Source organism: Tenrec ecaudatus, chromosome 1 (assembly GCF_050624435.1).
Source record: "Tenrec ecaudatus isolate mTenEca1 chromosome 1, mTenEca1.hap1, whole genome shotgun sequence".
Taxonomy (NCBI): Eukaryota; Metazoa; Chordata; class Mammalia; order Afrosoricida; family Tenrecidae; genus Tenrec; species Tenrec ecaudatus.
The window spans coordinates 2,150,843-2,167,178 of NC_134530.1; the positions used below are offsets into that span (position 1 = coordinate 2,150,843).

The following is a 16,336-nucleotide window of genomic DNA, read 5'->3' on the forward strand; positions in this document are numbered from 1 at the left end:
CACAGCCTGGACAGCAAGAGGGGGTGACCAGGGCAGGGAGTGCTCTGGGGCTCCTGGGTGACTGGTTGGAATGGAGACCTCTAGGGATGGGCAGCTGGTCTGGATCCAGTCACAGCCCTACCTGCCCCTGACCTGAGGCTCCTGCCCCCTCAGCCCAAGGAGGGTCTTGTTCCCCCTTGCTCTCCGCTCTGCCTGCCGTCCAGAGCCTGGGGACTTGGCAGAGAGTCTTCCCCAGGCGCCCTGGAACACCAGTTCACCTCAGTGTTTTGTTTGTAAAGAAAGAAATCCTAAAAAAAACCAACAAAACAACCTTCCCTCCAACAGCAGTATCTTATTCTATTAGTACGTTTTAATTAGTACACGGGCGGGAATGCGCTATGAATATTCATGTCTGGCTTACTAAAAATGCATAATTAATTGGAGGGGGGTTAATAACTATTAATGGAGGTGGTGGGGAGGGGCTGGTCCCTATTTCTGTCTCAAAGTCTTGCAGGGCTGCTTTGGGGTGATGGGCTTGAGCACCTGGTCACCCTGGCCTGTGGGTGTGGCTCACGTCTGTGACCTCAGGGGGCGACCCCTAGTCTGTCTGAGAGTCCTGGTGCCTCCAAGGGACTCGTGTGGGCACCCACTGTTGGGAGTGCACCCAGCAGGTGGGCTGCATCCTAAGGGCGGCCCAGAGTCCCCAGGCTGACCGGATGCCCAGGGGAGTCGGCAGGACTGCCCAGTGTAGGCAAGGAGGGGAGAGTGAAGCTCAGGGGCCCCAGGCTGTGCACCAGACTTCCCTCCACCAGCTCTGTGCACCCCCCACCCTTATACACACGCGCACACACACTTCCTAGGATATAAGCCAGGGTGTGGCCCCCTGAGCACAGGCCCTCCAATCTGGTGGCGGTACTGGGAACCACAACTTGCCCCCCACCCAGGGAGGCAGCTTCCCAGCCCCCATCCTCAACCACCCTGGAAATTTTTGATTAGGAAACAAAATCTAAATGAGACGCATGAATATGCACCAGGCTGGGTGATTAATATGCATAATTATGCAAATTAGACAGCAATTAAGCTCTGATTCTCTGGGGGTGATTAACACAAAGGCACAGAAATAGGAGGAGGAGCTCCATTTGAAAGGCGTCCTGGCAGTGCTCGAGCAGCTGGACACCCCCCAATGTCCATCCAGAGTCCTGCTGTCCACTCAGGTCCAGGCAGCATCTGGGGCTGCACAGGGGTGCTGGAGGTGCAGGTGCCAGCCCTCAAGGCCCTGGGCCTAATGGAACATGGATGCTGCTGCCCTGCAGGTGGGGTGGGGTCCGTGAACTTGCCGAGGAGGAAGCTGGGCTGGCCCTGTGCCCTGGGAGGGCCCTGGGGCGCGGGCTCTTCAGAGCAGAGAGCGGTTGTCTGTTAGGGCGTGTGGGGAGATAAGGACACTGCCCATCCCACCCAACGCCAGGGACCAAGGTCCTGTCCCCCCGCTGGTGACCCTGTGGCCTCAGCTCACGTGCTGGAGACACCTGCATCCTCAGTCCTGCCCAGTCGGTGGCCAATGGTCTCCCATGGCCTCAGCTTGCCTGCCTGGTGGGCAGTGCCCACAGTTAGGCACTTGGCCGTATGCAACTCGCACTGAGGCGCCCTGGAAGAGGCCTGGTGTCCAGGCCCAGGAGACTGGAAGACATGGGGAAGCCCCACTCTGATCGCACCCTCGGGGTCCTTTCCACGGGGACCAGTGACCCAGGCTGAGGCCAGGTCTCCTCACCTTTCGCCTGTCACTAATGATGGCCAGTGAGCTTTCTTCTCAGGATCAGGAGTACGTGGCCTAGCTCCAGACCCCGGACCAAGGGGTTTGGGACAGACAGACAGACACCGTGTGGGTGTGGTGGCCGGGATTTTGCCTGGTGGGTAGGAGCTTGCCAGTGGAAGAGGGTTTTGAGCCAGGAGCTGGAGGAAGGTACCCCCATGCAACCACTCTGCCTTTCCTCTCCTCCCCGAAGGCCTGGAGGAACGGCCCGGCTCAGGCTCCTGGGGCGCCAGCGACCAGAACAGCTCCTCCTTCGACCCCAGCCGGGTGAGACACCTTCCCCCAACCCCCCGCTCCCCATTCTGGGGGAGCAGGAGTGATACTGAGGGAGGCAACAGGCTGTGGCCTGGGTTGGAATTTGAAATCTCCCCTGGCCCTTATTAGCCCCTATGCCAGCTGTTAAGGGTCCCCCGCTGTCCTGAACACCCCTTTCTCCATAGCCCTACAGCGAAGGCACCCACTTCAGTGAGTCTCATGGTGGCCTGACTTCGTCTACATTCCTGGGACCTGGCCTTGGGGGTGAGTGTCCACACACGAGGGTCCTCTGCTTCCCCCCCCCCCCCACGTTCCAGTGTGATCCTTATCTTAACTAGTGGCAGCTGTAAAGACCACCCGCCTCTCCCAGGCTCCATCCTGGCACTGTCCCATGGGGCTGTCAGAAACCCAGCCTCCCCTGGGGGCCTCAGGTGGTTGGGGATCCCCGATGTAGGTGACCTGCTCGTGGCTCTGAAGACCAGTCCCCAGTGTCCTGCCTGTGGGTTTCAGACGGCCGGCGGCGCCTGTTTGGAGACAGATTGCCAGTTGTTTCCTCCAAGGTGTTGCTGAGTAGACTGGGGCCCGCAGGCGTTGTGCCCGCAGCCGAACACATCATGAGGACCTTCACTCTGTCCCCCAACGAGGCCACGAGGTCCCGGGTGGTCAGTTTAGTAGAATTGTTGTCATGGCCCCAGGGCCATTGGGGGAGGTGGCCCACCCCCAGAGATGTACAAGCTTCGGGTCACAGGTCCTGCCTTGAGGCCTGTGTCCTGTGGTCGCGGCACACGGGTGCTGAGTAAGTGCTTGTGAATGAAGGGCAGGCCTGGTGGACACTTTATCCCATTGCCCAGATGTGGAGGGCGAGGCCCAGCCTGCGGTCACCCAGCTTCCCTCTACTCTTCCTTCCCTGTGGCCTCTTCCTGACACTGGCTGACCTGCGGGCAGGCAGGGCTGATGGGTAGTTCCCACGGCCACCAGGCCCAAGCCCAGCTGTGCCTGCCTCAGTGTTCCACAGTTCACCGAGGGTGCTGGGCAGCCCACGGGGGCGGGTGGTCTCCGTGCCCAAGTGCTCCCCAAAGCCTGGTGTGGGCTCGGACTGTGGGGTGAGCTCATTAGAAAGCAGCAGCAGGCCTGCTTCTGCCAAGTGTCCGCTCTCCATCCAGATCACAGCCGGGGCCAGGTGCCCAGAGGATGCATCTAGGTGTCTCGCCACCCGGTTCCCAGTGTTGTGGGGATGTTCTGTGGCCGGAAGGCAAGGCTAGAGTTGGGGGAGACAGATGCCTGTGCTGGTGGAACCCAGGGGCTAGGTCAGGCCTGCTGTGTACGTGGGCCCCAGGCTCCCGATGCACCCCCTCCAGTCAGTCCCCCAACCCTGACCACAGGAAACCCAGGCTGGAAAGGGCAGCGGCTGGGCCAGGCCCCCTGGGGTTTGCAGAAAGCGTGTTTCCATCAGGGATCCAGGGAGGCTGTGTCCCAGGACACCAGGCTCGCTTGTCCACCAGTGACCCTGCCCCTCCCCCTCCAGGCAAAGGTGGCGAGCGGGCCGCATATGCAGCCTTCGGGAGAGAGACTGGTGTCGGCGGCTTGAGTCAGGTGAGGCCCGGCCTCAGGGTCTGGTGGGGACACAGGCTCAGCACCAACTGTCTGAAGAGGTGGGGTGGGCAGGGGCTGGGAGGTGCCCCTCTGAGCAGAGGAGGGATGGTGGCGGCCACTTGCCCGCCCAGTCGCTTGGCAGGCTGCTGTTTGCCCCTGGAGCCCTACTCTTGTGTCCCATTGTGTTTCAAATGGGAGGCCCTGTACCTCAAGGTCCAGCCAGGGGGTTCCTTCCACTCTGAGCCTGTCCCTCAGAGAGGCCCCAACCCAGAACAGACTTGTTCCCCCATCCCCTCTGCGAGGCCAGTGGAGGCTGGCTTCCCTCCCCCCACACTGGGTTTCGTTCCTGCCCCTGGGCCAAGTGGAGGGAGTGTGGGCACTGGGCGCCAGAACGTAGATTGTCCCAAGAGGCTGAGCGTGGCCGACCCCCGAGGTGCATCAGGGGGTCAGCTGGTGTGGTAAGACCTGTGGGCGATTGAGGCTCACTTGGTTGAGGGGATCTGACCTGGTTTGGCGTGGTGGGATCTGCATTCGGGTGAGATTGGGTTGGGGGAGGTCTGCAGGGTGAGGTGTGAGATGGGTGGGTTGCGGGTGGGTCTGTGGGTAGGGGGAGGGCTGGGTTTTGAGTGAGACCTGCAGGGCCGGTTGGTTGGGCGCGCTCGGCTGGCATCGCAGGGACCCCCGTCTCACAAGGACCTGTCTCCTCCCCCAGGCTGCCTTCCTGCCCAGCGAGCTGTCCCTCAGCAGCCCTGGGCCGCTGTCCCCCTCAGGTGTCAAAAGCAGTGCCCAGTTCTACCCCTCGTACCCCGGCAACGCCCGCCGGAGACCTGCGGATGGCGGCAGCCTGGGTGAGTGGGTGTGGGGCAGGCAGGGAGCTCAGGGCCCAGGAAGTAGCTGTCTCTCCTTCCGCTTTGGCATTGGGCTCAAGCCATTTGCAGGGACGGACAGTGAGCCGAGAAACTTGGGAAGAGCAGGGCGGGAGGGTGGCATCCCATGCCCCAGCTGGCATTGCACGTAGGTCACCCTCTGGTTCTTGTGACTGAGTCTGAGTGTCATGAAATCACTGTCCTCAGGAGCCAAGTCCAGGGACCCTCCCCTGGGGTGGGGTGGGGGCTGTGTTCCTGACCACCCAGACAGGTGGGCAGGGCCGGCCCCAGAGCATTGGATCTCCTGCTCACGTCTCTCCCTCCTGACAGACTCACAACCCAAGAAGGTCCGGAAGGTGCCGCCCGGGCTCCCATCCTCGGTGAGTGATAGGACAGGGTGGAGCCAGGCAGCACGTGGGCACTGGCATTTGTGTGCCTGCCTCAGTGTTGGGCAGACTTCTTGATTTCCTTTGCTAGAAGGCAGGGAGCTTTCCATGAACAGGTGCAAGGTGGGGACCCCACCAGGACCACAGGGAGAGTACCCGGCACCCAGCCCAAGGATGGATTCGGGGACTGGCTGTCCTGTGCACACACGTGCCCCTGGGGTCTGAGGCTTGGGCTTAGCATCCCACCGCACCCCACTTGCCAGGGCTCTGCACTGGCTTGGGTCCAGTAAAGCCTGCCCCTGCCTCCCAGCCCCCCCGGCTCCCCTCCTGCATCCAGACTCAAGGTTGCCCTTCCACTGGCAGCACGGGCAGCACCACCTAGTTAGAGCTGAGGCCAACCCTGCAGTCTCTTTCCTCTTGGTCTGGTCCCAGCGCTCGTCAGGGCTCTGCTGCTGGAGGCCTCCGTCTTACGCTCGGGCCCTGGCCTTCGGTGCTCAGAGCTGGGGCAGGAGGAGGCTCCCGGGAGCCTAGAGTGGAGAGGAGGGAGGACAAGCCGAGGGCTTTGGTGGGTTGGGAGGAGGTTGCTGACGCAGGAGAGGAGGGCTATTCCAAACCCAGAGCTTGAGCCCCACGCAGGGACGGGAGCTCCGGCTGTTGGTGGGGCTGGAGAAGGGCAGTGGAAAGACTCCAGGAACGCTGGGCTGGGAAGGGGGCGGGGACAGGGATGGGGTGGGCCCTCGGCCTGACCTCCCTCCCCTCTCCCCAGGTGTACCCCCCTAGCTCAGGTGACGACTACAGCAGAGACACCGCTGCCTACCCAGCTGCCAAGACCCCCAGCAGCGCCTACCCTGCCCCCTTCTACATGGCTGGTGCGTGAATCCTTGCTGGAGCGGGGCAGATGGGGTGGGGGTAGGTATGGGCTCACCTGTCTATTCACCACCCTCCTCTCCGCAGATGGCAGCCTACACCCTTCGGCTGAGCTCTGGGGCCCCCCCGGCCAGGCGGGCTTTGGGCCCATGTTGGGCGGCACCTCGTCCCCGCTGCCCCTTCCGCCTGCGGGCGGCAGCACCTCCTCTGGTGGCAGCGGCCCGTTTGGTGGCTTGCACCAGCATGAGCGCATGGTAGGGCCCCCAAAGGGCAAGCGGGCTGGGGCAGGCTGCCCTCGGGCCCTCGTATCTCCTAACCTCCTTCCCTCAGGGGTACCCGCTACATGGAGCAGAGGGCAATGGTGGGCTGCCACCTGTGTCCAGCTTCGCGGCCCCCGGAGCTACCTACGGCAACGTCACCAGCCACACGCCCCCCGTCAGTGGGGCCGACAGCCTCCTGGGTATGGCCCGCCCCTCCCCACCACCCTGCTGGGTCCCTGGGCTGCCCTGCACATGGGGATGAGGCTCCTAAAATCAGCTAGCTTCAGGACTGAGCATCCGTCAGCTGGGGCCTCCTCTCCTCACCCACAGGCTCACGGGGTACCACGGCGGGCAGCTCTGGGGACGCACTCGGGAAGGCGCTGGCCTCTGTGAGTCTTGGGTGAAGGGGTGGTAGCGGGACTGACCGGTTGGGGACCTTTGGAGGCTGCCACTGACCACCGGCTGCTTGTGTCCCATCCCCATCACAGATCTACTCCCCGGATCCCTCCAGCAACAACTTCTCCTCCAGTCCCTCGACACCCGTGGGCTCCCCGCAGGGCCTGACAGGTGTGTGAGTGAGGGGCAGCACTGCTGGAGATGGGAGGGGGTGGGGAAAGGTGTCTGGTGCCTGTAGCTGGGCCAACATGGGGGTGATAGCCTCCTTGTCCTGACAGGACTGCTGCCTGGAGGTGGTGGCTTCTGAGCTGGGGGGTGGCCAGGGCTCTCAGCTGGACTGCTGCCAGCATGTTCATGTCTTAGAACTTGGGCATCACTTAAAATACATACCCTGTGCTTGCCTCTGGCTAGGGGCCATGCCAGCTGACACCGAGTGCCCTGGGCATAGCAGTTGGGAGCTGGAGGTGTCTGGAAGTGCTCTCAGTCTCACCCCCACCCCCCCACCCCCCGGCTTCCCTGCTCGCTGTGGAAGTCCAGAGCAGGCCTTAGCCAAGTAGATGGCTCCCCGCTCTACTCTGAACTGCCAGGCCTCTCAGGGAAGGGGATGGGGATGGCAGGGTGAGGGAGTGTGTACAGATGGGGACACAGACTTCTTAGCAGGGTGGGAGGTGGGATTTGAACCCCTGCCCTGTGGCTGAGAATAGCTTTGCAGGGGGCGGGCACCCCCTTGTGGCCATGCTGGGCATCTCCGGCCCCTCGGTCCCCACGCACCACCACCCCGCACTTCTGGGAGGCTAGTGCTGTGGGCGGGTGTCGGGCCGCTAGCACAAGTTCGGCAGTTCAAACCCGGAAGCAAGATGAAGCTGTTTGCCCTGCAAATATGTAGGAACCCTGGGAGGCCTGTCCTGAGTCGCTGTGCGTCCAGGTAGACTGGACGGCGCTGGGTTTTTGCTGCTGCACACCCTGGTCAGTGAGGGCCTGGGGGGCGTTGCCTCCCCTTCACAACCCCCGTCCCCTGCAGGAAGTTCCCAGTGGCCCCGAGCAGGGGCTCCCGGTGCCTTATCGCCCAGCTATGATGGGGGTCTCCATGGCCTGGTGAGTGCTCCTGACCCTAGGACCACCTGAAGGAGGGGATGGGGATGGGGTGTTCCACGCGGTGTGTGCCCTGGAGGTGGGATGGCTGTGATTGGGAGGTAGCTGTGGGGGTCCCTGGTGACAGAATGTTATACAATACAGGCCAATAAAATAGATGTCCAAATAGATGTCCCTTGGTCTGAAAACTCTTCATTGAAGCATTGGTGGGGGGGACAGGGTGTGAGCCAGGCCACGTCTGCCAGTCCATGAACAGTGGCTGCCTACTGCCTGAGTGCAGAGGGGCTGTGCAGGGTCCCGGTGTCCACCCTGACTGCCCCTCCCACCGGCAGCAGAACAAGCTGGAGGACCACTTGGACGAGGCCATCCACGTGCTGCGCAGCCACGCCGTGGGCACGGCCAGTGACGTCCATGGGATGTTGCCTGGCCCCGGGACCATGGCCCCTGGCTTCCCCGGCCCTGTCATGCCACTAGGCGGCCGACACGCCAGTCTGGTGAGCACTGAACAGTGGGGCAGGTTGGTAGGGCATGTGCCAGGCTCAGGAAGCCCCCCAGTGCTGACACGTGCAACCCCCAGGTTGGAGGCAGCCACTCTGAGGACAGCCTCGCGGGCAGTGCTGGCCTGCTCCACAACCACGTGGGCCTCCCCAGCCAGCCCGGAGCCCTCCCGGACCTCTCTCGGCCGCCCGACTCCTACAGCGGTAAGTGCTTGTGTAGGGGCTTCTGGGGGTTGTGGGGCAGGCTCTGTGGACATCACCAGGTGCACGGGGTTTGCTGTCCAGGGGAGGAGCCAGAAGGGAACTCGGCTAGAGGGTCCCTAAAAGAGGGAGTGGTGACATGTTGGGTGAGATCAGGGGCAGGGCTGGGTCCAGTCTAGATGAGGCCTGGGTGAAGGTTAGGGGCGACATTAGGGTGAGGGCCTGGGTGAGGGTTAGGGGTTAGTTCCTGGGCCCCCTGCTCCATGGTTAGTGCCTATTGCTCTGAAGAGTCCTTCATCACACGTGGCGTAACCAGGTCCTGTGCTTGGGGCCCTGAGCACCACCCCATGGTGCAGGTCGCCTGCGAGTGCCCACAGACCGCCGCAGGGTTCCTGTGAGAGAGACACACACACACACACACACACCACCCCTGCCCTATAATCATTGTAGAACACACAGACCCCACACCCCCTATAATCATTGTAGAGTAAACCAGGTGCGCAGACACACAGCCCTGACACCAGCTCAGGTTCTTTCCAAGGCCAGCACCTGTTTGATCTGCCTGAGTCCTGAGCAGCACTAGGACAGGATGCATGTCACACGGCTCAGACCAGAACAGAGCCTCTCGCCCCTGCGTCCTGCCCTCGGGACACTGCGTCACCCGCACATCCCATGTGACGTAGTGGCAGGTTGCACGGTCTCCCCCTCAGAGCCAACCCGGGGTTCAGACCTTGGAGCCAAAGGGACCAGTGGTTGGTCCTGGTGGGGGGTTGGGGGGACCGCCTTCCTGCTGCCTCTGTGCCACCTGACACCACTGGTGGCCAAAGTTGGGTCTTCCATGTGGACGCACCTGCTTGTGCCGCTAACTGTTGTCATGTGGAGCCCCTGGTGACCAATAGGCCAGTCGGTCTTTTCACTGACTGAGTGACCTTACAACCCCCTGCCATCGACCCACTTCCAGCCCATCGTGACTTTATATAAGGCTTTCAATCTCTTGGGGTACAGACAGTCCAATCCTAATTTTATCCTGAGGACAGGCTGGTGGGTTTCAACTGGTCCACTTGTTCCACAAATCCACCAGAGCATTTAAGGTGGTCGGATTTGGGGCGGCCCTTTCTGCCTTCTGGGATGATACGCGTTGTTATATAAAGTGGTTGTACTCTCAGACCACCCAGGAGCCGCGTTCTACGTGTTCAGCTGCTCTGGCTGCCCACCTGATGGTGTAAGGTGACTGGTGGTCTGTGGAGCTGTTTCTCCTCTTACTGGTCTGCAGTCCGTATCCGTGGAGCCCTGGTGACCTGCGGTTATGCATCGGCTGCAGTTGGCAGGGTCATTGGTTCCAACCCCAGCTGCTCTGCGGGGCAAAGAACTGGGCTTTCTCCAGAAAGCGTTCTTGTGAGGGGCCATCGAGCTGGCTCCAGCCCAGGGCGACCTATGCACCACAACACTTCCCGGTCCTGTGCCATCCTCACAGTGGTTCCTGTGCCCATTGATGCAGCCACCGCGTCCGTCCATTCACTGCCCTTGCAGCTTATCAGACATGACCTTCTCCAGGGTCTGGTCTCTCCTGACAACATCTCCAAACTGTGTAAGATGAATTCTTGCTATCCCTGCCTCCAAGGAGCACTCTGGCTGGACTTCTCCAAGACAGATCCATGTGTCCTGTGGGACTTTCAGTGTTCTTCTCTGGCCCCACAGCTCAAATGCATCCCTTCTTCCTCGGTCTTCCTTACTCAGTGTCCATCCAACTGTCACGTGCATAGGAGGCTGAGGAGATCGTCATGGCTGGGGTCAGACGCACCTCAGTCCTCAAAGGAACATCCTTGCTCTTCAACACGCTAAGGAGTTCCTGTGCAGCAGGTTGACTTAAAGCAACGCATCTTTGGCTCCCTTGACTGCTGCTTCCATGAGCGTTGACTGTGGATCCAACTAAGAAAACCCTTGACAACTTCAACCTATTCTCCATTCATCATGACGTTACCTATTGGTCCCTGTCTTCTTAACATTGAGTTGCAATCCACCCTGGAAGCTGCGATCCTTGATCTTCATCCACAAATGTTTCAAGTCCTCCTCACTTTCAGCAAGCAAGGAAGGTGTCTTCTGCAAATCACGGGTTGTCAGTGAGCCTTCCTCCAGCCCCGCTGCCACACTCTTCGTCTAACGCAGCCCATGTGATGGTTTTCTCAGCATATAGGTGGAACAAGTACGCTGAGAGGACACCATCCGAATGCACACCTTTCTGGATTTTCAGTCACGCAGGAGTCACTTGTTCCACTGCCTCTTGAACCAGGTTCAAGTGCCTCATGGGCACAATGAAGTGTTCTGGAAATCCCCTGCTTCTCAGTCAAATCCCTTTGCGTAGACAATGAAACAAGTCAACATCTTTCTGGTGTTCTCTGCTCTGAGCCAAGGTCCATCTGGCATCAGCAACGATACCCCTGTTCCACGTCCTCTTCTGAATCAGGCCTGAATTCTGACAGCTCCCTGTCAATGGACTGCTGCAACCATTGTTGGATGATCTTCAGCAAAATTCCACTTGTGTGTGATAGCGACAAACTTCGTTCTATAGTTTGAGCATTCTGATGGGTCTCTAGTCTCTGGAATGGGCGCAAATAATAGCTCTCTTCCTGTCAGTTGGCCAGCTGGCCTCCCCATTTCCTGGCACAGGTGAGCAAATGCTCCCGGTGCTGCTTCTGCTTCTCTGAAACATTCCGGTGGGTGTCCGGTCAGTTCCTGGAGCCTTGTGTTTGACTAATGTGTTCAGCGCAGTATGACGTCTCCTGTCAGCACTGTGGCTCTCGCTCATTTGCTAAACCTCCTGAAATGGTGGAACATCACCTACTTCTTTTAGGTGCAGTGACTGAATTCTTTCCATCTTCTCTAGACGCTTCCTGCATCGTGCAGGATTTTTGCTTATAGCATCTTTCCAAATTACAGTTCAAGACGATTTTTTTTTCTTGAGTTCTTTTCAAGTGTGCCCTACGTAGCTGATTGGTTTTCTGATTCTAGGCCCTCCCTCACACACACAGTTGTAACACTTGGGTGTGTCTTCTCAGGCTGCCTGTTGAACTGTTGTATTCAGCTCCATGGAGAGTTAGAGTCCGTTCTTCCCTGCCCGTATTGGGCCACTGTGAGTTGGCATCCGCTGACTTGGTGGCAGTGAGTTGAAAGTTTGGTGTATTTTGGGTTCCATCCGCGTCTCCTCTTGGAACTGGTGCCCAGGCCTTCTTGCCGAGCAGTCTGAGTGCCAGCTCTCTGTCAGCAGGGCTCCCTCGGCACCCCAGACCACCTGCCACCCGCAGGGCGCCAGCACACAGGGACCCTGTCGGGCGGAGTTTTCTGCTGTTCATGGAGCAGGCCGACCGCTGCACCATCCTGTGAAGTGTCTGGTGGTCTTAGCAGCCTGTTGCCAGCCCACAGTGCCACCCAGGCTTCTTCCTCCAGTCCTGACAGCCCACTCTCATCCCCCCCCCCCCCGAGTTCCAAGCTTTGTAACAAATGCAGTCCCGTGGGCACGCTCGTGCCCTGCACACAGTGGACACGGGGCTGCCGCCAGCTGCTGCCACCCCTGACCCGGGCTCTTTGCAGGCCTCGGACGGACGGGCGTGGCGTCCGGCACGGCCGGGGAGATCAAGCGGGAGGAGAAGGAAGACGACGAGAACACGTCCGTGGCCGAGAACTCGGAGGAGGAGAAGAAGGAGCTGAAGCCTCCGCGGCCCCGGACCAGGTGCCAGCCCCCCGCGCCCGGCACGCGTCCGCGCACACACACCCGCCCGGCCCCCGCCACACCCCCGCCTCACGCTCTCCCTCTGGCCCCCCCGGCCCCCTGCCCCGTAGCCCAGAGGAGGACGAGGACGACCTTCTCCCCCCCGAGCAGAAGGCCGAGCGGGAGAAGGAGCGCCGTGTGGCCAATAACGCGCGTGAGCGGCTGCGGGTGCGCGACATCAATGAGGCCTTTAAGGAGCTGGGCCGCATGTGCCAGCTGCACCTCAACAGTGAGAAGCCGCAGACCAAACTGCTGATCCTGCACCAGGCCGTGTCGGTCATCCTCAACCTGGAGCAGCAAGTGCGAGGTCAGTGGGGCCGCCGGCCCTGCGCACCCTCGCTGCCAGCTGCCCCCTAACGCCTTCTCCCCTGCGTGGCCCGTTAACACTTTCTCTCCTGCAGCACTGTTGCTTGGACCGGAGCCGGGGCCCTGGTCCCCGCGCCGCCCCCCTCGCTGTCTCTTCGTCACTCTGGGGTTCACATGTCTTGGGGCATGGGGGGGCGTGCTGTGCCATGTGTCTCCCCACCCCACCTCTGCTCTGTCTCTCATGCTCCCCCCCCCCCCCGCCCCTTCCTACCTCGCACTTGCTGCCCGAGCCCGGGGACCACCCGGCAGGCTGCGGCCTCGAGCCTCCCCTCCCTCAAAGCCTGGCACCAGGACTTGGGGGACGGAAGGAACGGGGCAGCCTGCCTCGGTCTGCACCGGCAGTTTGGTCTGCGCGCTTGTCCGGGTGCTGGCCTGCGGCAGGGGGTGGGCCATGACCCCCAGGAGCAGGCAGGCACAGGAGGGAGGCTTGCTGAGCATGGAGGTGGGAAGCTGAGACAGCAGAATTGTCCCCAGCTGGGAGCCGCCTGGCTGACCAAGCTGGACAGTCTGGCTGCCCAAGGCTGGTGGGCAGGGAGCCAGGGAGCACCAGGAGGAGGCTTGGACAGGGCTGGTCTTGACTCTTCCCACCGCGCTTGGGGGCACTCACCTGGCTCTTGGGCATCTAGGAAGCTAGTCAGGCAGACATGTTTTTGGGGATACTAGGATCTCAGAGATTAGCTGGGGGCTAGTTCTAGAGGTCAGCGGCCAGGCCCAGCTCCCCTCTCCCAGCGCGGCCTGCTCTGCCGGAGAAGGAAGGGACAGAGAAAGGGGCATTTGTGTGCACTGCACCAGCTAGCAGCAGAGGAGTCCTAGCTTCCCCAGACGCCCCTTGCTGGATCCAAGTCCCTGTGAACAACCATGTAGCTGGCCACACAGCCAGCTGTCGCCACGTTCCCGGGAGCATGCACTGCAGGAACCTATGCACACAAATCGATGCTCAAGCTGTCTTACGTTTGCCAGCACCCTGACACGCTGTGCCCTCTCACCACGTACACCTTCAACCACGCGGGCACATGCACATACACACACTGCCCTCTCACCATGTATACCGTGAACCACGTGGCATACACACACTGCCCCACCACCACGTACACCAGGAACCACATGGGGACACACACACTGCTGCCAACACCGACCATGAACCCGCATTGGTATAACACCAACCTCGTTCCTACATTGACAAATTCGACTTTACTCACACTGATGCTTCACTAACACTGTTGTGTGCCTACATGCCCATACCACTTCAGTGAACCCACGTATACCTACGCTGGTACACCAGCAACACCAACCACACCAACCACGTACCGCTCCTGGTAAACCATTAATGTCATGTGTCATTGCATGTGCCCACACTGACACACCACACCAACCAGGTGCCACCAGCATGCCTGCCATGTCCTCTCATGACAGTACGTCCAGTATTGACTGCTACCCTATCACCACCACCACCTGGTACCTACTTGTATGCCGCTACTATGGTGTACCAACATTGTACACCCCTGCCACCTTGCACCCACACCAGTTCACCACTGCCATGAGCACCCTGTGCCCACACTGGCACACCACCCACACAAGCACCGCGTGTGCCCGCCCTGGACGCACCCGACTAATGGGCCCGGTGCTGTGCACCCAGCAGCGCAGAGGAGGTGCTATCCCTGGAGGAGAAAGACCTGAGGGACCGGGAGAGGCGCATGGCCAATAACGCGCGGGAGCGGGTGCGCGTGCGGGACATTAACGAGGCCTTCCGGGAGCTGGGCCGCATGTGCCAGCTGCACCTCAAGTCGGACAAGGCGCAGACCAAGCTGCTGATCCTGCAGCAGGCCGTGCAGGTCATCTTGGGCCTGGAGCAGCAGGTGCGAGGTACGCTTCTGGTCCCGTCCTCCCCACCCGGCCCACGCTGGGGCGGGACTCGGCATTGCAGATCCCGGCCATCTGCCAGTCAGTCTGCCCTCTGCCCCTGTTCCTCGCGCCCCACTCTCCCCAGCCTGCTCGGGGAGATGGCACGGCAGCCTGCTGTGTGTGCAGGACCCTCTCCCACCGTGCTCTTTCCCTCCTCAGAACGGAACCTGAACCCCAAAGCAGCCTGTCTCAAACGCCGAGAGGAGGAGAAGGTGTCGGGTGTGGTCGGGGACCCCCAGATGGTGCTGTCGGCCACCCACCCTGGCCTGGGGGAGACTCACAACCCCGCCGGGCACATGTGAGGTACGCAGGGGCCCGCCCCGCCACCTTGCCCCCAGTCCCGCAGGCCCAGGTCCCTCACCAGCCTCCCCTGCTGGTCCCGGCCACCACGCCCGAGGACCCTGAGCTCACATCTCAGCCTGGGGCCGGAAGGAGCATTTTCTTCTTCTCCTTTTTTTTTTGTGGAAACGAAAGAGTGAAAGAAAAAGCGCGGGCAAGAAAATACACACTCTGTCCGAGAAGAGGAAAGAGAGAAAAATGCCTTAAGCACCTGCACGGAGGAGTCGGAACGTACCGCAGACGGAGGGAGACGCCGTGTGAACCTGGCTTGTCCTTCGAGAGCCACCAGCAAATTGTGCCTACGCATCATATTTTTTTTAAGGAAAATAAAAAAAGAACGTTAGTTATGAGATTTTTTTTTTAATGTAGCAGAAAAATTAGCAAGGATGTTGCCTTTGGTCTCTATTGGTTTTTTTTTAAGCTCTTTTTTTTTGGCATATGTTTTGTAAGCAACAAATGTTTTTGTATAAAAGTCTCGTGTCTCTTGCTATTTCTGCTGCTGTTTCTCGAGCCAAGCAGTGCATTTTGCTCGGCCTGCTTAACTGGATGGAAATGATCCACCGCGATCCCGAACCCCCACCTCCTCCCTGGGACCAGAGAGACCCAAGGCAGAGCCAGCCCATCCTTAAGCCATTAAGACCCCCACACCCCAAGGACCTGGGAGATCCAAAGCAGTGCCAGGCCCCTAGGTTTTTCATGGAGAAATTGAGGGCCTTGGCTTTCACATTGGTTTGACCTATTCTAAGGAGTAGATGGGAATCGATGTGAACCCCTGCCCCCTCCAGGGGACTCCTGCCCTGCCTGGGGAAGGGACTGGGCTGGTGAATAGGGGCCCCCAGCCCCAGAACCACCCTAGAGACCCCTCCCAGGAGCAACTTTGCTGAGACTCCAAAGACTCGGCTGCCTCATCTCCTGACCCTCTGTCTACTACTTCTCCCCATACCCAGCCTGTAGCTCCTCTGCTGGCCCCACCAGAACCCACAGATCCCTTTAGAACAGAGCACCTGTGGTCACAGGGTCAGGGCATGACCCACACACCTGCCCCTCGTCCTTTGACTCCAGACACCTCTACATGTCCCTGTGGGGCTTTGCTGGGTGGGTGTGGGGGCACTGCTAACCTCCTGCCTCCTCCACATCCTTGCCCTCAATGTATGGCTAGAGGTGGGTTGTAGGTGCCCAGTGATCAGTCTCCAGCAGCCTTTGCCGGAGTCGATCTGACCCCTGGGGCCCCTGTGTTAGGTAGAGACAGCTCAAAGGGTTTTTCCTTGGATGTAGTGTTTACAGAGAAAGCTTCAGGATGATGGTTATGTGCTCCACTACTGACGGGAAGTAGGCGATTTGAACCTGCCCAGAGTTGCCTTGGAAGAAAGACCTGGCAGTCCTACCCGCCTGGCCAGCCCCTGGAGAAGTTCCCCCCCCCAGGCCCTGGGGGGTGAGGCGGTGCACGCCACTGCCTCTGGATCTTCCTCTGATGCAGCTGGGTTCACACTGGCAACCTCAGGTTAGGGGAACGCAGATCACTGTTGCCCCCTTGTGTCAGCTGTTGGCAGGAAAGACAAATCCAGTGACACTCGTGTGCAAGAAAGCTTTATATCAAGAAGCCTTATGTTAATAGGAAAACATCACAGCACAGTCTGGTCTCAAGTCTGTAAGTCCCCCTTCAGACTCCGGTGACCACGTGCAATGATGCAGAATGCATGAAGATCACAGGCAAGGTCCTGTGGCTCCAATTGCCCAGTTCATCACAGGGCTCTGGCAGGT

The 16,336-nt window shown here is 60.1% G+C and overlaps 1 protein-coding gene across 4 annotated transcripts in view; it reads left to right on the top strand.

Moving 5' to 3' along the window:
* The window catches only part of TCF3 (transcription factor 3), a 29,243-nt gene extending 14,196 nt beyond the window's left edge, over positions 1–15,047 (top strand). The window contains exons 4-20 of one of the 4 annotated variants that reach the window (XM_075544497.1): positions 1,983–2,056; positions 2,230–2,308; positions 3,570–3,637; positions 4,350–4,485; positions 4,834–4,883; positions 5,656–5,758; positions 5,844–6,010; positions 6,087–6,216; positions 6,347–6,405; positions 6,505–6,583; positions 7,434–7,507; positions 7,837–7,998; positions 8,082–8,205; positions 11,791–11,929; positions 13,971–14,197; positions 14,396–14,539; positions 14,711–15,047. In XM_075544497.1, the coding sequence (XP_075400612.1) occupies positions 1,983–2,056; positions 2,230–2,308; positions 3,570–3,637; positions 4,350–4,485; positions 4,834–4,883; positions 5,656–5,758; positions 5,844–6,010; positions 6,087–6,216; positions 6,347–6,405; positions 6,505–6,583; positions 7,434–7,507; positions 7,837–7,998; positions 8,082–8,205; positions 11,791–11,929; positions 13,971–14,197; positions 14,396–14,538 (1,814 nt within the window). In that variant the 3' untranslated portion in view covers position 14,539; positions 14,711–15,047. Of the gene's footprint in view, positions 1–1,982; positions 2,057–2,229; positions 2,309–3,569; positions 3,638–4,349; positions 4,486–4,833; positions 4,884–5,655; positions 5,759–5,843; positions 6,011–6,086; positions 6,217–6,346; positions 6,406–6,504; positions 6,584–7,433; positions 7,508–7,836; positions 7,999–8,081; positions 8,206–11,790; positions 11,930–12,039; positions 12,276–13,970; positions 14,198–14,395; positions 14,540–14,710 lie in introns of all 4 variants that reach the window. The other 3 variants (XM_075544504.1, XM_075544478.1, XM_075544487.1) reach the window with 3 other exon arrangements.
* Positions 15,048–16,336: the final 1,289 nt, after the last annotated feature.